This window comes from Podarcis raffonei, chromosome Z, assembly GCF_027172205.1.
Source record: "Podarcis raffonei isolate rPodRaf1 chromosome Z, rPodRaf1.pri, whole genome shotgun sequence".
NCBI lineage: Eukaryota > Metazoa > Chordata > Lepidosauria > Squamata > Lacertidae > Podarcis > Podarcis raffonei.
This window is the reverse complement of record NC_070621.1, coordinates 17,487,032-17,511,641: the sequence shown is the minus strand read 5'-3', so window position 1 is coordinate 17,511,641 and position 24,610 is coordinate 17,487,032. Positions and strand designations below refer to the sequence as shown.

Below are 24,610 nucleotides of genomic sequence, written 5' to 3'. Positions count from 1 at the left end.
AAAAGGGATGGGGAGCATGGAGTACCACCCACTTCTTGAGGTCTAAATGTTCCTTAGCTCTGTTTGAAGGCACATCTTGGGAATGCTAACCTGATGTTGCTCTCTCTGTGGGCATGATGTAATTGCGCAATGCCCTCCACTGCCATTGCAGTTACAGATTTCAGAGAAAGGTGACTGGCATGTCTGCAACCATGGTCTAGTCAGAATTTCATGAGTCTCGGTGATTAACCTGGAGTTTCTCAAAAAACCACAACGTTCTTAAGAGAATCGCTGTTTGCAAGCAACATGTCCCTCCCCTCCAACATTTCTCTGATGAAAATAGGAAAGTCCTATTCCATAAAAATAAGGGGGGGGGATTACTATTTATATTCCACACATCTGACTGGGTTGCCACTCGGGGAGGCTTTCAACATATATAAAAACATAATAAAACATTAAACATTTTTTAAAATAAAAACCTTCCCTATACAGGGATAGCTGGGAGGGTCAGATAACTCCATACCCTCCAACATTTCTCCAATGAAAATAGGGACATCCTAACGAAAAGCGGGACATTCTGGGATCAAATCAGAAACCGGGATGGCTTCTGTAAATCTGGGATTACCCTGGAAAAGGGACACTTGTAAGGTCTGTATGCTATAGAACTGCCATGCCTCTAAATCTTGCCCAACCCCCTGACACTTAAAGGAGGTGGTGGTTAATCTTAAACCTGTGTGGTTTGCCTTAAGCCTGGCATCTCCAAACTCAGCCCTCCAGATGTTTTGGGACTACAACTCCCATCATCCCTGGCTAACAGGACCAGTGGTCAGGGATGACTGGAATTGTAGTCCCAAAACATCTGGAGGGCTGAGTTTGGGGGTGCCTGCCTTAAGCAGTGATTCTCTGCTCTCTTTTCCTGATTGCCAGTCTGTTTCTGGGCCCGATTCAAGGTGTTCACATTTGTGTTTAAAGCCCTAAACAACTTGGGCCGCAAAGATCTGAGAGTTCTCCTCCACCACCACCCTCTTGGGTGTTAAGCTCAGCAGAGGGGGTCCTCTTGGTAGTTCTACTGTCCTGAGGCATTCAGGATGGTGGCAGCCCCAGAGAGGAACTTATTTGTGGCAGCACCTAAGTTGTGGAACTTTGTCTAGCATCTGGCATCTTCATTGGACAGTGTCCATCATGCCAAAAACACCCCTCTTTACCCTAACCTTGGACACCTAAGAACATGAGAAGAGCCCTGCTGGATCAAGCCCATGGCCCATCAAGTCCAGCATCCTGTCCTCATAGTGACCAACCAAATGCCCATTATGGGATGTCCCCAAGCAAGACCTGAGTGCAACTGTTGTTCCCCATTATCTGGTATACAAAGGTAGACTGTCTTTGAGCATGGAGGTTCTGCTATCACAATAGACTTCCATATGAGCAGCCTTACTAGCTCAGGCCAATGGCCCATCTAGTCCAGCATCCAGTTCTCACAGCAGCCAGTGAGATGCCCCAATGGGAAATCTGCAGGCAGGATCAGAGCACAATAGCCCTCACTCGGCTCCTGTGTTATGAATAGCAACTGCTATTCATAAGCATTCCTGCCTCTGATCGTGGAAGCAGAGCATAGTTATCCTGGCTTGTAGCCATTGCATCTGGAATATAGGTTTTCAGGACCCACCCCCTTCCTGTGATTGTAACTTGTTTTAAACGGTTTGTAATACTGAATTTTAAATTCACCTGATGGTGAAGCGTGGGGAGCAACAGCAGCAGCAGCAACAACAAATAAACAAATAATGGAACTTCTGAATATAAATCCAAAGGCTTGCATGTTGCAATGCTGACTGGTAGAGGCTCCATCCAAAGAGTAGATCTGGTGATTAATGTTGATCCAACCCCTTTCTTACATGATATAATCTGGCACTAGTTTTCAGACCTCAGAAGGAAAAACGAGCTCCAGATCTCTGTCTCTCTGTCTGTCTCTCTCTCTCTCCACCCCACCCCACTCTCTCAGGAAACAGCATCGATCCTTCGCTTCCCATGCAGAAAATGATGGAGAATGAAGCCTTCGTGTCTTTCATATTCTTTGGCACCCTTTTGGTCATAAAGATGTATGCTGTAGCCGTCATAACAGGGCAAGTGAGGCTTCGCAAAAAGGTAGGCAAGTCATTCTTTTTTATATATAAAAAAATGGCACTTCTGTGATTGTAGAAGGAGTTTTTACCCTCCATGTGGCTTTTGAAAATGGCTCTCTTTAACTTTTTGATATTTTGCAGCAAGTTGTGATTTCATTTCGTGCATTTAATAGATGCTACTGTTTAGGTTTCTCTGTCTTGCATCTGTTTACATTTTCCCCCAAACTGGGCTTTGAACACACTTTGCAAAAAGGAAAAAGGGAAACCAGAAATGTTAAACAGGTTGTGGAATTCTTATGAGAGACTTCCCAATTGGAATTTGATGGGGTTTTTTGAGGTGTTAAAATAAAAAAAGAACAGCTGATCCATCTTTCAGATTCCTCTATTTGAATATTTAAATCCTTGTTCCAGTAACTTTTAAGGCCCACCAAGGGACCAATGGTGAGCACCTGGAGCTCTTCATAAATAATAGAGACCAGTGTTTTGCTTCTGTGTCCTTGATTCAATTCAGTAGATTCAAAATTAGTCAAGGATCTAGTAGCAGGCATTTTAAGTGACTAATTTGCCAGTATATGGTGAAGTTGACACTCCTGTAACTAATTTAGAACCAGGTCTCATGTTTTCAATCTGATTTTTGTTCCATTGGAACAGGATTGCCAGTAATGTAGAAGCCACACAATCCGAATGTGTTTTTGTGTTCACTAGACAACTTTACGCAGAGATAAATCAGCCCCCTTAGAATGATGACCAAGGCGGAGTAGTGGTGAGCAGCCTGAAGAAAAGCATTGCTGAAAGCTCTTCCAAATCTTAAATGGGTGATGTTTCTTCTGATTGCTGTGCAAAGTTAACTCCTTCAGCCAGTTTGGTAGACAGCATCTGTGGTGTGCATTCTTTTCCCCCCAAGAAGGAGGATTTCAAATGCCTTTACAGTTGTAGTAATGATAACACTAACAAAGGAAATTTGCAGGGGGGAAATGACTGTCTACACATCATTCCACCTTATTAGTTGTTTTGCTATGCTTGCCCAGCAGTATTATTGACGTTTGGAGGGGCACTCTTTAGTTATTTAGCATTGACTGGGGATGAAGCAGTCTGGCCACCCTGAAACTTTTGCAGTAGTGAAAGCTGGACCTAATGGTCAGGGATCCCTTTACCTTACCCTTACTATACTGTGCACAGATCATAGAATCATAGAACCATGGGAACTTCCCAAGTGTCATCTAGTCCAGCACCCAGCAATGCAGGACTCGCAGCCAAAGAAACCCTCGACAGACAGCTATCCAACCTCTGTGTAAAAACTTCCAATGGAGGATTGTTCACCACCTTCCCAGGGAGTCCGTTCCACCCTCAAATGGCTCTTGCCATCAGAAAGTTCTTCCTAATGTTTAGTTGGAATCACCTTTCTCATCATTTGAAGCTGTTGGTTCAGGTCCTGCCCTCTGCAGCATCATAAAACAAGCTTCAATCATTTTCCATGTGGCAGCCTTTCAGATACAGTGGTACCTCGTGTTATGTACCATCCCCCTTACGAATGCTGCGGGTTACATGCTCCGCTAACCCGGAAGTAGATGCCCCTTGTTGTGACCTTTGCCCCGGGATGCGAGCAGAAGTCGTGGTGCGGCGGCACAGCAGCAGCGGGAGGCGCCATTAGAGAAAGCGTGCCTCATGTTACGAGCGGTTTCCTGTTACAAACGCACCTGCAGAATGGATTAAGTACGTAACACGAGGTACCACTGTATTTGAAGATAGCTATTGGGTCACCTCTCAGTCTTCTCTTCTCCAGGTTAAACATACCCAACTTCCTCAATTTTCCTTGTAAGGCTTAGTTTCTAGACATTTTATCATCTTGGTCGCCCTCCTCTGCCTCATCTCCCAACTTGTCAATATCATTCTGAAATTGTGTTGCCCAGAACTGGGCGCAAGATTCCAGTGGGAGCAGGGGAGCTGATCAAGGCAGAATAGAGCAGTACTATTACTTTCCTTGATCTGGATACAGTCATACCTCATGTTACGTTTGCTTCATGTTATGTTCTTTCAAGTTATGTCCTGCAGCCACCTGGAAGTACTGGAAAGGGTTACTTCCTGGTTTCGCCGCTCGCGCATGCGCAGAAGCGCAAAATAATGCCACACGCATGCACAGAAGTGGCAAGTCGCAACCCACGCGTGCGCAGAAGTGCCGCTGCAGTTTGCGTTCTTTTCATATTGCGAATGGGCCTCCGGAACGGATCCTGTTCGCAACCAGGGGTACCACTGTACTAGACTTGATTCAGCCTAAAAATGTTGCTGCTGCCTTGCGCTGCAGTATGTCTCTCTCTATCTCAGTTGCTGGAAACCACAGAAGGGGAGAGTGCCCTTGTGCTCGGGTCCTGCTTGTAGGTTTCCCATAATGCACATCTTTTTGGCCACTGAGAGAGCAGGTGGCTGGCTAGATGGGCTGCTAGCCTGATCCAGTCCATACTTCTGATGTTCTTAGCGGGACTTCTGCTTAGCGGAAGTTTGTGTGATGTTAAAAATAATGAGTTTGTTTTCTCTTTTTTTAAAAAAAGCTGTAGTTTCTTTCCTGTTCCCTAAAGGGAAGGAATGCTTTCTCAAGTACTTCTTGGAAATCTAGCTTTCACTTCTTGTTATTTGGAAAAAGAAAACTTGACTGCTGTGTTCTGCAGTTATAGGTGGTTGTCTAGGATGCAATAAAACAAACCAGAACACAGTTGATCTCTTTTTGGACCCACTCCAGATGGTGCCCAAACCTGCACTGAGTGTTGGGGGAGGGGGTGCATGGGCAACTGCCCACTTTCTAAATTAAAAAGCAAATAGGGAGATTTTGTGGAGGTTTCTGTGTGTCAAAGTTGGATCAAGCCATTAACCAGGCATGGTGTCTCCCCAAGGTCCCAAGTTGTTTTGTAGAGCTGGGGGATAAAACAAATGTTCCATTTTTATGCGATATCTGAATTTTAATTTTTAGTTTTCAGTATAACAAAACCAAGCTAACTAGGGAAAGCTAACTGAGCTCAACCAGAATAAGAGTAGTGAAGCAGAAAACTGTTTGATGAACAACTCTAGATTTTAATCACAATGAACTATTTTCCACCTAATGATTCGGTGGAGGGATTAAAAACTATTCCCTCCCCCATGTGGATTATGCTGGGGGGGCTAAGGTTCACCCCAACACCCCTTTCCCTCTGCAAGTAAATGGAGAGATCTGTTTTCCAGGGAGAGGAGGCAGAGTTCCCACAAAAATTCTACTGTGAAGAGTGGACAGAAGCCCACCATACCAACAGCCTTTGGGGTAACAGGGACATATCTGAGGAGCAGGTGGCATCCCCCAGTCTTTCCTGACAATCTTTTCCATCTCCTATTATTCCTATTGCACCTGCACCAAAACAATACAGTATTCATTGTGGGGGAACCATAAATCTGTATTGCTTTGGGGTGGGTGCTGAAGAGAGTGGTGTCTGTTTGCATATACAAGTCTCTGAAAATTGTGTGAGTTGACCCTAGGCTACTGAAGAAAGTCAGTCTCTGCACCCACTTTTCCCTCTGTCCAGGCCCACCAAAGGTATGCAGCCCACTGAAGATTGCCCAGGAGGCTGCAAAACATCACCCATCAGAGAGAAAGGGAAGTTTAATCTTCAGGGATTGTGGTCAATGCTAGTCCTACTTAGAGTAGACCCATTGAAGATAATGGCCATGACTAACTTTTGTTGTTTAGTCATTTAGTCGTGTCTGACTCTTCGTGACCCCATGGACCAGAGCACGCCAGGCACTCCTGTCTTCCACTGCCTCCCGCAGTTTGGTCAAACTCATGTTTGTAGCTTTGAGAACACTGTCCAACCATCTCGTCCTCTGTCGTCCCCTTCTCCTTGTGCCCTCCATCTTTCCCAACATCAGGGTCTTTTCCAGGGAGTCTTCTCTTTTAATGAGGTGGCCAAAGTATTGGAGCCTCAGCTTCACGATCTGTCCTTCCAGTGAACACTCAGGGCTGATTTCCTTAAGAATGGATATGTTTGATCTTCTTGCAGTCCATGGGACTCTCAAGAGTCTCCTCCAGCACCATAATTCAAAAGCATCAATTCTTCGGCGATCAGCCTTCTAACTTAGATCTCTTAATTTCAGTGGGTCCATTCTCAGTAGACTCTTTGTTTGATATCTGACCACTCCCTCCAGGTTTCAAGTGCTTTCCTGAAATGTTAAAAGTGATGCAAATTATCCATCAATAATTCACATTATAATTCATCTTTAGAAAAATCCCAAATAGTTGCAAAACAACTGCTTCAGGGATTTGAAGGGGGATCTGGACAATTGTCAACCAGGGTTAGCCAATGGCCTTGGATAGCTCCAGGCTTTCAAAATCATCCTTGTCATCATTCTTTTAAAAGAACTTTGTCTTGGAAAGGAATTGAGATTCTTGTATTCAAAATAGTGAGCTGGCTTCCAATGGACACTTGCTAGCTTCCAAACAGGGTCTGTACATTCTCCGTTTTCAAAACAGATCGTTGCAACATCAAGGATTAGGTGCTGGATCTTTTAAGAAATTGGAAGTGATCCAATGCCAAAATCTCTGCAGTTGTGATGCAAGCAATGCCTGGAACTTTTAATGAAAAGGCAACCAGAAATAATCTAATCCTGACTGTTTCAAATTAAGAAACCCAAAATGGTGACTGTAACTGGAATACCAAAAACAGAATTTTACTCCAGTTTAAGCTGTGGTCTTACTGGAGGTGGTGGTTGTTTTAATATTCTTTTGGAATGTTTTAAAGAGCATAGCTTATGGAACTCCTTTCACAACCTGGGGTTTATTCATAAGAGACTGCCACGTTGCATTAGGTGGTGCAACAAACTTGAGACAGTTGTGGGAAATCACCAGGCACAGACAGAGCCATGCAGCCAGTGACGTTGGGTAGAATGTTCTACTAAATCTCCCAAAATGCTGATAAAAGCCTGTTGGAATGGGAAGAAGCAGCCTTCGCTTTTTATTATACACTCTCTATAAAGCTCATAATCTCCTGGAGTGGGGGAAATACTTTAAAACATCCGTCTTTGAGCACAGTCTGAAGACATCTTACATCTTCTGTCTCTGAGGCTGAGTTACAAAATGAACAGAATTGAGGGCTAAACTTTGAGCTGGTTGGGATTGCATATTTACCGTATTTTTCGCTCTATAAGACACACTTTTTCCCTCCTAAAAAGTAAGGGGAAATGTGTGTGCGTCTTATGGAGCAAATGCAGGCTGCGCGGCTAAGCCGGAAGCCAGAACAGGGAGAGGGAGCGCTGCGCAGCGCTTCCTCTAGCTGTTCTGGCTTTGGGATAGCCCCCCGAAGCCTCCGCAGGGCAGCGGGATGAAGGCTCCCTGCTGCCCTGCGGAGGCTTCGCACAGCTCTTGTGGGAGGTGGGGGGAAGGGACAGAGTGCACGGCTCTGTCCCTTCCCCCACCTCCCAGAAAAGCCCTCAAGAGCAGCGCGCTCTTTAAAGAGCCGTGCCTAGCGTGTGTGCAGCTCTTGGGGGCTTTTCCCTGAGGAGGAAGGAGAGACTGACGCGGCCCCTCAGTCCCTTCTCCCTCCTTGGGGAAAAGCCCCCAAGAGCCGCAAACACGCTCCGCGTGCTCTTTAAAGGGAGTGCGGCTCTTGCGGGCTTTTGCGGGAGATGGGGGAAGGGACAGAGGGCAGCTTAGCCGCGCACAACCTCTTCCGGGCAGGGGGAGCCTTCATCCCACTGCGCGGGAGAGGCTTCAGCGGCTATCCCAGAAGCCAGATCCCTCTTGCTGTTCTGGCTTCTGGGATTCAGAATATTTTTTTTTTCTTGTTTTCCTCCTCCCAAAACTAGGTGCATCTTATTGTCTGGTGCGTCCTATAGAGCGAAAAATATGGTAGTTGCTCCCCCCTCCCACACACACAAAGCCCCACACTTGTAGAAACCTTTCAAGCCAATCCAGCCTTTCCCCACATGTAGAATGCTAGAAAATAACTCAGAGGCACCATCTCTTGCTGCACTGGATGCATAAACTGTATTTGGCCAATTTATAAAACCAGCTGGCGGTGTTTTTCGGAAATATGCTACTTCAACATGCATGGGGCGGTAGCAGGTTCAGGGATGGGGGGAAATTTCAATTCTGTTTGCATTTAAAAGGCAAATCTACCTAATGTGTGCTTTACAAACAGTATGGGAACCAAAACCCATCAGTCTTTTGAAGTCTGCTCATCTCTGCATTTTTGCAGTTTCCCAGCCAGGTAATCTGCCTGAAAATGCCCACATCTGGGGGAAACGTGCAAAAAAATGCGTATGTTCACAAAAATAATGTGCAGAAATGTATCATATGGGGGGTGGGAATATAAATATATGGGGAAATATTCTTTGCAGAAAAGAATAATGAGATTGACAAAGTTTCATGAAGAAATGTGTGTGTGTGTTGGAGGAATTCATATTAAAATGCCAGGTTTTTAAAACGAGGGCTTTTAAAAGTAAATAAATAAATTGCAAGCTGTTGTGGAAATGTGGAGAAGTGAGTTTAAGACAGGGAAAAAGAGAAAACTGGAGAAACCAGCTTATGGCATATTCACCCATTCCTTGTTGTTCCAGTTATAATTATTAATTAAATTTATTAGTCACTTTTTTGCCATGGCGACTCAAAGTATCTTACAATATTTGAAGCAAGAAACACGTTTATACATTCAATCTAGCATAAATTAAAAGAATGAATCAATACTTCCCATATATAAAAAATTCTGCACACTTGGCAAACTGGAATATTGGGGGGGAGACGGGGGGGAAAGTTCTGCCTCAGCCTCTCCCTGTTGCATGGAGATTGCCTTTCCATGCGGGGAGCATTCGTGCACCAGCCTGCCTTCTCTTCTCTCCCCCATCCCTGCAATCAGAAGTTGTGCGATCTGCAGAGGGCAATACCATTCAGTGCTTCTGCACTCCCTGAAGGGGTTCTGCTGGGACTAGTTTGCTTCAAGTGTAAGCATTCCACAGTCTCCACCACTTCCTCAAGGAAGCTGGTAATTAATTTGAATGTTTTAGAGCTGAGAGGACACTTATGACCCGAGGCTGCTCCTGGGAGGGGCCAGACCTTGGCACTTTCATGCCTGAAGTGTGAAGTTGCAGGCATCTTTGTCAGATGTTCTGGAGCTGAGTTCATTCGCATAAAATCCTGCGAATAGCTTACAAGACAGATTGCCAAATTGTGGTTTGGCAAGCAAGAAACTAGTCCTCATGGCCTTGAAGGTCTTCCTTAGTAAACACAGGAAGCTACCAAATGCTAGGTAAAGGCTATGTATTGGCACCCTGAACAAACAGCAGCTCCAGGGATTCTTTGGGAGTGGAGAAGTCATGCTTTAAATGTATGGGTTTGTCGGAGCCTCATCTACACTATTCATTTAAAGCAGTATCATATTATGTTAAACAGCCATGGTGTTCCCCCCCAAAAAACCTGGGAACTGCAGTTTTTTAAGGGTCTTAAAAGTTGTTAAAGGTAAAGGGACCCCTGAGCATTAGGTCTAGTCGTGGCCGACTCTGGGGTTGCGGCGCTCATCTCGCTTTATTGGCCGAGGGAGCTGGTGTACAGCTTCCAGGTCATGTGGCCAGGATGACTAAGCTGCTTCTGGCAAACCAGAGCAGCGCACGGAAACGCTGTTTACCTTCCCGCCAGAGCGGTACCTATTTATCTACTTGCACTACCTATTTATCTACTTGCACTTTGACGTGCTTTCGAACTGCTATGTTGGCAGGAGCTGGGACCGAGCAACGAGAGCTCACCCCGTTGTGGGGATTCGAACCGCTGACCTTCTGATTGGCAAGTCCTAGGCTCTGTGGTTTAACCCAGTTGTTAGGAGACCTCTATTTCCCCTCCCAGGATTTCTGCATCAATCTCTCTTCCCAGGGAACTTTGAGAGTTGTAGCTCTGTGGGGGAATAGGGGTCTCCTGGCAACTCATGGAATTGTAGTGTCGGAAGAGACACCAAATGTCATCTAATCTAAGCCCCTGCAATGCAGAAAACTCAACTAGAGCATCCATGGCAGATGGCCAACCAACCTCTGCTTAAAGACATCCAAGGAAGGGGAAGTCCCCACCAATTGTGAGAGTCTGTTCCGCTGTCAAGCAGCTCTTACTGCCAGAAAGTTCTTCTTGATTTTTAGTCGGAATCTCCTTTCTTGCAATTTGAAGCCATTGGTTTGGATCCTACCCGCCAGAACAGGAGAAAACAAGCTTGCTCCATCTTTCATGGGACAGCCATTCAGACACTTGAAGGTGGCTATCATATTTCCTCTCAGCACCCTTAAGAGTTCCCAGGATTCCTTCGGCAATGAAGCAAGATTCTAGTTCATGTGGCTATTAATAAAGGGCTAGATTAAACAAGAGCCTAGGGAGATGCCTTATGCCAAGTCAAACATGTTCCATCTAGCTCAGTATTGTCTACACTGGCTGGCAGCAACTGTCTGGGGTATCAGGTGTCTCTCCCAGCCCTACCTGGAGATGCCACTTGGGATTGAACCTAGGACCTTCTGCATGCAGTGCAGATGCTTTGTCACTGAGCTGTGGCCCCTCCCCACAATTTGTGACATGAGCTCCTGGACGGCTTGTGCAGGGACCCTTTTCTCTTGTGTGAACCTTGAGAGTTTTTGCAGATCCAGCAACCCTCCTTTGTGCCAATGGCTACCCAGGCCACCCCAACTCCTGCCCAAAGACAGGATCTGCCCAAAGGGCTTTTGTTGCTCCAGGAAGTATGTGGTCTGTGGCCAGTGTGCATGGAGGAAATAGAAAAGTAAAACAGAACCTTGCTTGCCCTGGGGAAAGGCTCAGTGTAGCCAGAGATTATTCTAACAGGTAGGCTTCACTCTTGATGGCTCCTCCATCGGAAAATGTATTTATTTATTTCCTAAAATGTATACCCTGCTTGATTGTAAAACAAAACACAGTAACATTAAAGCTATTTACAAAATAGACAAAGCAATAAGAAAAATTAATTTAAGACTTTTGAAAAGTTAAAATAACAATAAACCAAAAGCAGGTTGAAATTTGCATCAGCTTTCAATGGTTTTTCTAAACAAAACAAGTACAGATTCAGGTAGGTAGCTGTGTTGGTCAGACGCAGTCAAAATAAATAAAAATAATAATTAAATTAATTAAAAAATTGTCCAGTAGCGCCTTAGAGACCAACTCCAAGTACAGAAACCAAAACAAGTACGGAAAAGTTGGAGGCCTGACATCAATAGGCAGGGAGTTCCAAAGTTTAAAGACAGGTATGACATGGTACCTGTAACAGGGCTAGTTCCTTAGATCAAAGTGGCTGAGTGGATGGATTTGGGGTAAGGTAATCTTGCAGGTGAACTGGTCCCAAGTTGTTAAGGGCTTTATATACTGATAGTAACACCTTGGCCTTGGCACAAGCGTGATATGCCAAAAGTGCCTCGCTTCTGTCAGCAATTGTGCTTTTAGCAAAACTGCTTACAATGAGGGGAGATGCAGGGAGAAAGTTCTTATTATGAACTAATTGATCCTTGTCTTCCTCCAGGCATTTGCCAATCCGGAGGATGCTCTGAGGCACGGAGGGCTGCAATACCACAGGGAAGACCCTGATGTGGAGCGATGCCGCAGGTGAGTCTTAAAAATAAAAAACAAAACTCCTCTTTGCACCATTAGGAGGCCATCTTTCCCTTGCACGTCAACCAATCAATTGCTGGCTCTGCTTTGCATGGCTAACCAGTGATGTAGATTTTGAAGCTGCTTAGCATTGTTCCTTCCCTCTTCCCATGTGATTGCCCCCCCCAGCATCACTGAGGACATATTGTTGGTAACTTCACAGGCCACTCAAGAGTTGTGAAGAAGTTTGGGGAAATGGGGGGGGGGGCAAAATGGACAGATTCGTGCATCCCGAGTGGGGATGGAGGTGAAAGTCATAGAATCATAGTATAATAAAATTGTAGAATTCTAGCATTGGATGAGGCCCAAAGGGTCTCTGGTCTAACCTCCTGCAATGCAGAAAGTTCCAGCTAAACATTTAGTCACATCTAGTGACATTTAAAGTTTAGAATTCTTCCCTAGATGCAACAGATCACATCTCAATTTCCCTTAAGCACAGAAATTTTATATACAGTATCTGTATCTATATTTACAGTATCTATCTATTTACAAACATACAAAGAATGTCAAAGAAACAATTTGCTGCTTGGCTTGACCAGGGAAAGACGCAAGTGGAACAGAACTAGTGTTCTTTTTCAGCGCGGAAACCAGCAAATTAAATTGGCCAAAGGCAGGAGCAAATCTTTAGTACTTAATGCCCAATTAAAAAACGCTTGCACTTCTCAGAAATTGCATCTCTCATTCTTCCCAGAAAGGCTTCATTAGTTGTTGCCTTGAGGAGGGTATGGTTAATTCCTCTACTAATCTACTTGAGGTTGATCAGCAGGGTTCCCATCCAGTTTGATAGCAGTTTTTTTAAAAAAAAGAAAAGAAAAGAAAAACAAAACATTCTTGTTCTTTTTAAAAAAACAAACAACTAATTACCATGAAAAACACAACTGTACCAGCACCAGTGACACAGTCTTAGGGTGAAGGGAGGATAAAACATATAATGGCAAGGCTAAAACTATGCATTGTTTCAATGTACAGAACTTGTGAGTTGGTTCTGCTCAGAGCAGACCTGCTGAAATTTGTGGACCTAAGTTAGTTGTGCCCATTAACTTAAGTGGGTTTACTCTGAGTAAGACAAGCATTGGATACAACTACCTATATTTAGACAGAGGTTATCTGGCGCTTTTGGAGTGAAAGAAAGAAAGAAAGAAAGAAAGAAAGAAAGAAAGAAAGAAAGAAAGATGCAAACTGAGATAATATTTTGGACTATTTTTCAAACCGCTTTTGGCCAGATTTATTTATTTTATTTTATTTATTGCCATTTATATCCCACCTTTTTTCTCCAAGGATCTCAAAATGGCATATGTGGTTCTCTCCCTCCTCATTTAATCCCCACAACAACCCTGTAAGGTAGGTTAGGTTAAGAGAGGCAGTGCACTGTCCAAAATAACACCCAGTGAGCTTCCAGGTCAAGTGGGGATTTGAACCCTGGTCTCCCAGGTCTTAGTCTGACACTGTAACCACTGCACCACAGTGGCTTTGGTTTGTACTGTTTTGCCCTTTGACGCCTGTCTCCAGATTGGTTTTATAGGTTATAATACAATAACACCAGGTAGTAAACAGACGTTCCACTTTGGCTTGACCTCTCAAACTTAAACAGTGAATTGTTTTACTTTTATCTCACCCATGCCCCTAAGGTGGTCCCACAGCAGGCTATAATAATTTAAACACAATATTAAAAAGGAGTGTAAAACAATATAAAATCACAGATATAAATACAGTGGTACTTCGGGTTAAGAACTTACTTTGTTCTGGAGGTCAGTTCTTAAGCTGAAACTGTTCTTAACCTGAGATACCACTTTAGCTAATGGGGCCTCCCGCTGCCACCGCTGCGCAATTTCTGTTCTCATCCTGAAGCAAAGTTCTTAACCCGAGGTACTATTTCTGGGTTAGCGGAGTCTGTGACCTGAAGCGTATGTAACCCGAGGTACCACTGTAAGGAGGGTCTCAAGTGTCTTAATCCATAGACAGCGTCTGGGACTTAAGTTTGGAGAAAAGGCAAGTAAGAGACAACATGATAGAAGTTTACGGAATTATGTACAGCCTGGAGAAAGTGGAGAGAGAAAATCCCCCCTTCCCTCTTTCATAACACCACCACTCTGTGGGCAAACAGTGAAGCTGACTGTTGGAAGACCCAGGACAGATGAAAATTACAGCACAGAGATAAATTATGGAACTCCCTTCTGCAGGAGGCAGTGATGACATCAACTTGGATGTTTTTAAAAGAGGATTGGACAAATGCATGGAGGAAAGGGCTATCGAGGGCTACTAACCAAGAGGGCTATGCTCTGATGCTTTTGAATACCAGTTGCTGGAAACCACAGGGGAAGGGGAGAGGGCTCTTGTGCTTGGGTCCTGCTTGCTCCTTTCCTACAGGCATCCGGTTCGCCACTGTGAGAACAGGATGCTGGACTAGATGGGCCAATGGCCTGATGCAGAAGACTCTTCTTATGTTTTTGACACACAGATGAAAGTGGCCTGAAGGACCCTCTTTGCCCACTCCTCCCCACACAACAAACTCAAAGCCCTTGACGCTTGCAGCCCTCGTAGTCTGATGGTTCAGTATCCAGACCTCTGAATCTAAATGCACTGCTGCAGGACTAGTCTGAACAGGAATCTTAAGTGCCGCTGGTGTTCAGCTGGCCCTGAAATCCCCTTGAGAACATGTGACTGGCTTGCTTCAAGCACCTGCGTTCCTTCCGAAGAAAAGCATGAAGTCCTGTTTTGTTTTGTTTCTTTTGTAAAGGAAAAGAGGTGAAGCAGAGTTGACAGGGTAGGCAGGGCATAGCTAAGAGAGGGAAATGGTGCAAAAGCAGATTTGGGAGAGGGAGGAGCAGCTGGTCATAGATGCAAAGGCTAATAGAGTTGTGGGTTTCCAATCCTACAGCCTTATACACTTGCAAGCTCCTCACCCTAAGAAGCCCAACAGAGAACAAGAAGCCTCGATGGCTCCATATAAATTCTGCCCCCTTAATTAAACTATGACATTTGCAGCCACAAGACAGTGGTGATGCCCATCAACACAGGTTTTTTTAAGGGTGATGGACCCACTCATGGAGGACACAGCTATTGGTGGCTACTAGCCGTGATGACCTTATGCTACCTGTCTCTGAATGCCAGGTTGCTGGGGAACAAAACTGGGGAGACTTGCTTGTGGGCTTGCTTGTGGGCTTCCCATTGGGGCATCTGGTTGGCCACCAGGAGAACAGGGTGCTGGAACTAGGCGAGTCACTGGATCGTGGAGCTGGGAAGCACTGGGTCTCTTCACCCAGTGTTCCAATGCGCTCCTAGCCACACTGAAATTTCTTTGGCCAGCCTAGGCAGCTGTCAATCCAGGCACCAAAAAGAAGCAGCAGCTTTGAGTCACCAAGGTATATCACCTGTGGGCACTTTTGACAACTGTAGCAGCTGCCTAGCACTGTTAATTGATTTCTCTCTGTGTTGAGGAGGATTAAGTGCACCTTAAATACTCCCTGCTGCCAGGAACAGGCTGTCAAGAGTTGTGTCAGCTGGCTGACATCAATGGAGATCTTTCTGCTATGGAGTGTTGGCTTTCCCTTTCATTAAGGGGTGAGCCTCATCTGTCATGGAGAGGGGAAGGAAAAGCTCTGACCAAGTGAGGAGTGGCTGATTTATTTATTTTTAAAAGCTGGTAAAAGTTCCTCCCCAGAGCTATTGAACCTATGGTCATGAAGAGGAGAGGGTGTTTTGTGGCATAGGAAGTGCAGGAAAAGTGTTTCGGGTCTGGTGAGATTTACAACTCTCACTGTTTGCTTTGAGAATGAGAGCTGGCTTTGGAATGTAAGCAAAGGATTTGATGGGGCCTTTCACTTCCATAATTGGCAGGATACGACATGCTCTAGGCAATCACACTTCTAAGGAGTGGGCAGGGGTTCATCCTTTCAGGAAGGTAGCATGTAATTGCAAATAACCCCCCTATGGACCTCCAGAATGAATTCAGTTCTTAACCCGAGGTACCACTGTACAATTGCAGAATTGTCTGTCCTTTAAAATGTACACTTTTCAAGTTTTTGCAAAGCCAATTCTCCAGCCAAATAGTGTGAATTTAAACAATGCACATACAAAGGTCAATTGTGCTAAAATGAGTTGAATCAAGGGAAAATATAAATATGGCAGAAGTATGGTTTATAGACAGCAAGTATTGGCGAAAAATTGCATGTAATAAAACCACTTCCAGCTTGCCCAGGAGGTGGGGTTGCGGGCTTCACGCCCACCCCGCGTGAGCAGGGGCTGGTTTCAGCCCCCGAGAGAGCAGGGGAATCCCGACCGTGTTGTCCACCCAGCCAGCCAATCGGGTGGCTGGGGGGGCGTGGCCTGCCTTATTTAGGGCCGGCACGGCCAGGGCTCGTCCTCTCTTGCCGGCTAGCCCCCACGTTTTTGTCCCTTCCAACTCCACAATTATTTAATTGTTTAATTGCTTACAAGCGCTATGTTAGAAAAAACCTATGACTGCTTACCTGGCAGCCCTGGGTTGGAGGGTCATTGGCCACCCAGGCATACGTTTCAGCTGCGAGGCCCTCTACCGGCTTGATGGCGTGCATCTTTCGGATGCTGGAAATGATATTTGGCTGATGGATATAGCAAAGGGGATAAGGGATTGGTTTCAGGCATGAGAGTATTGGTGGCAAGCGATTGCTCATGTGGCGGTTAGGCATTGGTAAGAAGGGGTTTAGAGGATGTGTGGGTGGGGGAGGAACGCCATCACCTCCCCCCAGAGAATGAAGGGTGGTCCGATAAAGGACTCCGGGGGGCGTGGCCCTGTCCGAAGCCTATGGAGGTGTGGGCCTAAGGCACGCCCCCGAGCGGTGACCCGGGGGAGCTCCTAGTTGACGTGCCTCAGCAGGAGACTCCCCCTCTATGGTGTTAACCCTTCCCGTGTCTCCAGCAAATGGGCTGGAGCCGGATAGTCGATAGGACCAATGCCTAAGCCAATGCCTCTCATTCCTGAATTCAATAAAGTTGTGGCCTAATTCGCCCATTTAACCTTAAATTCTGGTGTCTAGTATCTTTATTTATCCTTTGTGGGGGGCGGGAACTCGCCACACAATGTTGTTATTAGGAGAAATTCACACTCCGTTGCTGAGGACTTAAAAAGAAGGAGAAGAACGTGCAAAATGAGGTGGGAATGTGGAGGGCAGCACTTAGGACTGGGAAAAAGAGAAACCGAGAGAAGGTGAAATTGACTGAGTTCTCCTTCCTTGATGCTCTCTCTTTTGGAGAGCCACTGCTTGTCTGGGTAGACTGTACTGAACTAGAGGAGCCAGTGGTCTGACTCTGTAGAAGGCAGTGTCATATGTTCTTGTTTAATCTAGCTCCCTTTTCAGAACCATGAAAACTGGGCTCATTCTTACTTCATTTTTAAAGGACTCTGTGATGGAGCACTTGCTTTGCACACAGGAACTCCCAGGTTCAAACCCCAGTAGCATCTTCAGGAAGGGCTGAAGGACTCCTTGCTGAAACCCTGGAGAGCCCCTGCCAGCCAGTGTAGACAGTACTAAGCTTGATGGGCCAAAGCCTGACTCCATATAAGGCAGTTTCTTATGGTTCCTGGACATTCATAATGTGTCTTGCATTCCTTCCTTGTCAGCCAAAAGGGAAACGACCTCCTTGGTGACCCAGGGAGAGTTTTTAGTGACTGTTTTCCTTTAATTCCGCTGGTACATTTCATTATAGATTTCGTCCCCAGGGGGCTGTGTGCTTCCTGAAAGTTGTACCCTACAACCCAAGCCAAGACATCAAAAGTTATTTTGCTGTTGTTGACTTTTAAAATAAACGTTCTAGACCCCACCATCTTCCGCCCCTGCACTGCAGCCCCAGACTTGGCCCTTAATCTGCACCGACCCTTGAAGGCAGGAAATGGTTCCATTGAGGTGTTATGGCTTGTGGCATGACTTGTTTACGCATAATCCCATTAGCAGCCCTGGGTTGTGGCCAAGGTGTGTGCATACATAAATGCAGAAAGGGGGGAGAGAGAAAGGGGGGGCCGAGGAGCCAGGAAATGGTGCAACCACGCCATTGCCATGGCAACGATCCCATCCATGTGCGTACATCTTGCCTTAATGAGGACACGGTGATTGGAGCCAGCTGCGAAGGCTTGGGTTCCGTTGCCTGCTTTCCCTGAGATTTTTGCCGCTGCAAATGACCACAAGCTGTGTGCTGTGTGCAGTTCTGTTCACCCTCACCCCAACAAGGATATTGCAGGGTTTGAAAAGGTTCAGAAAGGGGCCACCAAAATATTCAAGGGGTTGAGCAACTCGTCTGTGAGGAAAGCTTGCAGCATTCAGGGATTTTCAGCTGACATAAAATGCGAGTAAGAGGTGACACGATATAAGTTTATGAAATAATGGCTGGCATGGAGGAAGTGGCCAGAGAGAGGGGAAAATTCTCCTTCTCTCATCACTCATAGACATCCAAGGAAGCTGAATGTTGGGAGATTCAGGGCAGATAAAAGAAAGTCCCTCATAGTTAACTGTTTTAAAGTCATCCACTTTGCTGGCTGTCAAATGGCTCCTGTGGAATGGAACTGAAAGCAATGCATCTGAATCCCAGTAAAGCTGGAAGCCACAGGAGGGGAGAGTGCTGTTGTACTAGACTTCCGGGTTAGCGCGATCGACTAAGGGCGGATTCTCTCTGAGCTCTGGAGGGAATCGGCTCCGCAGGATCGGGTCTTGCCGCTGCGGCGACGCGGGAACCCTCAAAAATCACAGGCGGTGAAGCCTGTGAGCATGGTGACTCGGTGGGCACCATTTGCGCCCCCCCGAGCTGCAAAGGAGCCTTTTTAAAGGCTTCGGAACGGGGACGGGGTGAGCGGTGCGGTGCTGAGAGTCGACTGCTTCTCCTGCGGAGTGAAGCCGCACTGCCGTTGTCGGAGAGCACTGACTTCTTGTGAGGAATTGGACTTTAAAGTAACAACCCGTGAGTAGTACGGAAATTGGAATTGTAAAGAAAATTTCTATGAATTAGGCACGATCGGGGAAGGCGTAAACAGAAAGTCCGCCTCCCCTCCTTGTAAATAATTTAAAGCAAGGACCTGCTAACTAAGGTCGAGAGAACCCTTTTTTTCCTTTTTTGGTAAAAGACTTTAATTTCACGGTTTGGCAGTATAAGAAATCTTACTGGAGGATAAAGAGCTAATTTTGGGAGCTGAAGTGCCACCCCCCCCCCCGGACCCGGGAGTGCTCCGCGAGAGAGCCTGTTGATGAGGTACTGAAGAGTTTGACAGCTGTCAAATTAGCTGTCAAGACGGAAAAAGAGAACTTTGTTTCTGTTGCTTCTGCTGGTTATATTTGTTACAATTTTGTTACAATTTGTTGAAAACAAGGAAGAGCTGATACAAACTAACTTGATTTTTGGATTTGAACTGGAAGGAATATCAAGGAACCAAAATCCCTCTAGAGGGGGTTCTGGGACATTACAAGAATGGCTGGAGGAGGGAAAATTCAGGCTGAATTGGACAGAGTATTTGTTCTCTTGGGAAAGTTACAAGGCCAAATTGATGTTTTGGCTACAAATGTTATAACTCTGGACTTAACAGTAAACAACATCATTGAATTTGATAAGGATTTGAATCAGGAAGTCTATTCAACTGGACAAAAAGAGAAACTTGAGAGCTTTGAGAATTTGGAGAAGGAGATATATGTTGTCCCTGAAGAAAAGGAAGGAGGAGCTGTAATTTTGCAGATGACAAAGGAGAGCTTGAGGCCTGACATGACGGCAACAAAGGAAAATAAAAACTTGATGTGGAAAATCTGGCCTGAATTGGAGATTGAAAAATGGAGAGATCTCCTTATGTGGAGATCTGAAGACCTAAGGATTACAAATTTGCTTAAGGTGGAAGTTGGAGCTTTGGGGACATTTGGACTTGAAAGGAGTAAGAAACAAGATTCGGGCTCCACTTTTAAGTATGGAGGTCCGGCTGGAAGAAACATGGATCCCGTTGGGCCAGAGCTTCTCCGAGATTTGGTGTTCAATATTAAGGACTATCCAAAAAAACCAGCAGAGAGGAATTGAAAGAGAACTAAGAGCCTCGGATGTGAGATCTCCAGGCTGATAGTAGATTAAGACTGATGGACATTTGTTGGGGACTGAAACCGGGAAAGGGGGGGTGGAGTTTGGGAATCCAAAGGGTACATAATTATAATTTGTTCTGTTTTTATTTTGTTTTGTTATTTGTATGAAAATTGGGAAATTCGTGGAAGGGAATTTGGGTTGACTTTAGAAAAAATGTTTTAAGAATGAGTATTGATGTATAAGTATTGATGTTTAAGTTTGGATAAGGCAAAATTGGTTTTTTAAAATGAACTAAATTAAATGAAAATAAGGTTAGCAAAAATAAATTGAGGAAATGGATGAAAGAGAAAAAGTAAAATAATAATATGTTAAATTAAATTATTAAGTTAAAGTTGAGAAATAAGTAATAAGGATTTGCTGAGCTAATAATTTGAATTGGAATACAAGAAGGGAAGGTGTGAGGAGGTCTGAGAAATAAGTTAAAAGAAATAAGCAATTGAAATTTTATGTGTTTTTAATTGTTTTAAGTTTTGTATTTTTGTATCTTTGTTATTTTCTTTTTTTGTTTACTTTTGTTTTTGTTTCATTATAGAAAATGCTAATAAATATTCATTAAAAAAGAGAGAGAGTGCTGTTGTGCTCAGGTTCTGCTTCCTAGTTTCCCACTGGAGCCTCTGGTCAGCCACTGTGAGAACAGGATGCTGGACCTAGATGGGCTATTGGCCTGATCCAGCAGCCACGTCCTTAACGTTCTTAAACCCCACTCCATGGTCTCAATGGAGGCAGGAGGTTTGGGTGGGTGGGTTTGATGGGAAACAGCTGCTGAGGCAGTGCTAAAATGGGATGCAGCATAATTATTGTGTGACAGATTTTGCTACTCTCCTCCTCATCATCACCACCATCACCCCCCCAAAAAAAAGTTTGGGGAAATTGACTCTCATCTGTTTGCAGCACTGAATCAATTTATTTATTTTTAAATCCTCACTTGCTTCTGGGCAGAGCTAATGAGAAGCCCATAAGCAGGACCTAAGTGAGACAGCAACTCTCCCCACTTGTGATTCTCAGGAACTGGCATTCAGAGGCATATTGCCTCCAACAGTGGCGGGGGGGGGGGGAGAACGTAAAGGCCTAAACTGAACCCTGTTGGGTGCGTTTCCGAATGCAGTTTCCTCAATGCAAACCTCCTGCCCGTGGGCCAATAGTGGCCTACAAGGCCATTTGCCTCAATCCATGTCCATCTGCCAATCAGAAGACATCACATGTAACATCATAAGGTAATACCTGCTGGATCAGGCCATTGGTCCATCCAGCCCAGCATCCTTTTCCCACAGTGGCCAACCAGATTCACATTATGAGAAGCCCACAAGCAGGACCTGAGTGTACCAGAAACTGTTCCTACTTGTGATTCCTGGCTAACTGGGGTTCAGATGCATGCTGCCTCTGACAGTGGAGGGAGAACGTAGCCATTGCAGCTAATAGCCCTGAAAGTCTTGTCTTCTGTGATTTCATGTTTTCATTGTTGGGACTTAGTATGAGCATAGGAAAACAAGAAAAGCCAGCCAGGTGTGCCAAAGCAAAGCCCACAAACAGGACCCAAGTGCAATAGCATCACTCTCCCCACTTGCAATTTCCAGCAACTGGAATTCAGATGCATTTCTTCTTCTGGCCATGCTCCCCCACTTCTGCCTTCTAGGCCAGGCATCCCCAACCTGCAGCCCTCCAGATGTTTTGGCCTACAACTCCCATGATCCCTAGCTAACAGGACCAGTGGTCAGGGATGATGGGAATTGTAGTCCAAAACATCTGGAGGGCCGAAGGTTGGGGGTGCCTGTTCTAGGCAATTGAAGATCATGCCAAGCCCCAGAGCATTTATTATCAGATTCCAAAAGCTTTGTAGACTACCTTACAAGTTGTAAGATAGTCTACAAAGTTTTTGGAATCTGATAATGAGTGACTGAAGGAGATTTGAAAGCTGACTCAGTTGAGACAAGGTCTGAGCTGGTGACCTTCCTCTGGGGTGAAAAGGAAAGCCATTCATGTCTGAAAGTTGCGGTTTGGGAGTGGTGCCAGTAGAGGCTTTATTCCCGAACAGTCACTTGGGTGCGTCTTTTTTATTGTTATATAACCCTATTAAAACCAGCCTCATGTTGTTCAACTGTACCTAAGGTAGATTGTGCTGGAATTCCCCCCTTGTTCATAGAGCTTGTTTAGCCTGTACCCACCAAGTAGGCAGACATCTCTGGGTTGTGTCAGGGGGGGAATGGAATCTGCCCCTGCCCATCTAGGTAGGTGTCAAATCTCTCCCCCCCAAAAAAACCCCCCAACATCTGAATGTTTTGTAAAATGTGTGCTGAGTTTTGTGTCTGCTGTTGAAAACACAATTGTTATGAAGCCTAGATGGGCAAACATCTCTTCAAGATCGAGGTGGGAAAGGAAAGGAGCCAGTTAAAAAAGGTAAAGGGACCCCCGACCATTAGGTCCAGTCGCGGGCGACTCTGGGGTTGTGGCACTCATCTCGCTTTATTGGCCGAGGGAGCCAGCTTACAGCTTCCAGGTCATGTGGCCAGCATGACTTAGCCGCTTCTGGCGAACCAGAGCAGCGCACAGAAACACCGTTTTCCTTCCTGCTGGAGCAGTACCTATTTATCTACTTGCACTTGGACATGCTTTTGAACTGCTAGGTTGGCAGGAGCAGGGACCGAGCAACGGGAGCTCACCCCATCGCAGGGATTCGAACTGCCGACCTTCTGATCGCAAGCCCTAGGCTCTGTGATTTAATCCACAGCGCCACCCGCGTCCCGGGGCCAGTTTAGTCTCCAGCAAAAACTGGTGGTGCACAGCACCAATTGGCTGGGAATAGTGATGTTAATAACCACTATTCCCCTTTCCTGACCAAGGCTTGGGAATTTTCCAAACATTTTAAAAAGTTTTCAGGCTTCTTATGTGGCCATAGCTCAGTGACAGAATAACTTCATTGTACCCAAGAGGTCCTGTGTTCAGTTCCCAGCATCACCAGGTAGGGCTGGGAAAGACTCCTTACCTGGAACCCTTGAGAGCTACTGCCAGTCAATGTACATAATACTGAGCTAGATGTACCCGTGGTCTGATTTAATTTAAGGCAGCCCCCCATGTTGACACAATGAGATGTTTCCTTCCCCGCCCCCTACACTTTTTAAAAAGTGAGTGCAACCTTTTTAAAATGCTTGATAACTTTGCACTTCAGTTGTACACATTGCATACCTACTTCCACTAAAATAAGGATTCTGTACAATTTTCAGTGTCTCTCCCCCAAATTGTGCCCATGTTTGCACAAATAGACACATAATCCAACTGCTATCTACATTCTAGACTTCAATGAAATCTACCAAACAGGTCTGTTTGCTTTGAAACGTGTTCAATTTCTCCTTCCACCCTTAAGAACACAAGAAAATCCTGCTGAATCAGACCAATAGACTACCACCTAACGCAGCATCTTTTTCCCACATTGGCCAGCCAGGTGCCCCACTGGGCAGCCCACAAGCAGGATTCAAGCACAAGAACCACTCTCCCCTCCTATGGCTTCCAGCAACTGGAATTCAGAAGCATGACTGCCTTTGACTATGGAGGCAGAGTATAGTAACTGTGGCTAGAAGCCAGTGACAGCCTTCACGAATTTGTCCGGTATCCTCTTTTAAAGTCATTCAAGTTGGTGACTATCAAGTTGGTGACGAGCAACGGGAGCTCACCCCGTCGCAGGGATTCGAATCGCTGACCTTCTGATCAGCAAGTCCTAGGTTCTGTGGTTTAACCCACAGCGCCACCCGCGTCCCATTATATAAACTTATTTCTCCTCTTATGCACCTTTTCTCTAAACTAAAAAGCCCCAAATGCTGTGATCTTCCCGCATAGGGGAATATCTCTATCCTCCACCGTGGATAATTTTGGTTGCCGTTTTCTGAACCTTTCCTAATCTAAAATAGATAAATGATTATCTGGGTTCTCCCCCCCCCCCCCCTTTTTTTTTTTGCAGGGCTCATCTCAATGACATGGAGAACATTTACCCCTTTCTCTTCCTCGGTGCGATCTACTCCCTTCTGGACCCCAACCCGACTGTGGCCCGGATCCACTTCTTGATCTTCTTCTTTGGCCGGATTGTCCACACCTTAGCCTACCTGCTGAAACTAAGGGCTCCCACACGCTCAGTGGCCTACAGTGTGGCCCAACTTCCCTGCATCTCTATGGCCCTACAGATCCTCTTTGCAGCCATCAAGTCCTGGTGATTGCTTTGATCTGAGACTTGAAAGGTGTGGGAAATGAGATGGACAAGTGGCTTTATTTGTAAGAGGTGGATAAAGCTCTTCCTTTTCCTTGCTGTGGTCTGGTGATGTGCATTTCAGCCTCAACCACTGCATCTCTTTGCCTGGATGGACTCAGTCATGTCATCTTCAGACTGGACAATTTGCTTGGCAGTCTCTCCTAGGAGGGGAGGCACCTTTCTGTTGCTGATGGGCATGTGGTGCAGAGGTTCAGGTCCACAAAATGATAAATAAAAACACTTATTGCAGTAAAGAATATCTTGCTAGTCCCAAGCTGTCTATTTCAACTCTGGTGGATTTCACTTAGAACAGAACTTGGTGCACATGACTTCCAGAGGTGAGAGGTGGCACTCCAGAGCTCTTTATCTGGCCCTCCAGATTGTGTGGAGTACTGTGGGAAGGAGGGAGAACCCTGCCCTGATTTGCATCTCGGGCTATGTCTCTAGTTCATTCTTAGCACATTGTTTGGGGAATTAGACACAGCAGAAGCTTGCTGGTAAGGAAGTTGTTCTGTGTTGAAGGGGAGATTAAAGGATAAGGAAACAGCCCCACCAAGG

The 24,610-nt window shown here is 45.5% G+C and overlaps 1 protein-coding gene across 3 annotated transcripts in view; it reads left to right on the top strand.

Moving 5' to 3' along the window:
- PTGES (prostaglandin E synthase) overlaps positions 1 to 24,311 on the top strand; it is a 30,697-nt gene extending 6,386 nt beyond the window's left edge. For 2 of the 3 annotated variants that reach the window (XM_053374544.1, XM_053374543.1), the window contains exons 2-4: positions 1,979 to 2,121; positions 11,609 to 11,691; positions 23,768 to 24,311. In XM_053374544.1, the coding sequence (XP_053230519.1) occupies positions 1,979 to 2,121; positions 11,609 to 11,691; positions 23,768 to 24,017 (476 nt within the window). In that variant the 3' untranslated portion in view covers positions 24,018 to 24,311. Of the gene's footprint in view, positions 1 to 1,960; positions 2,122 to 11,608; positions 11,692 to 23,767 lie in introns of all 3 variants that reach the window. The other variant, XM_053374542.1, reaches the window with a different exon arrangement.
- The last annotated feature ends 299 nt before the right edge of the window (positions 24,312 to 24,610 follow it).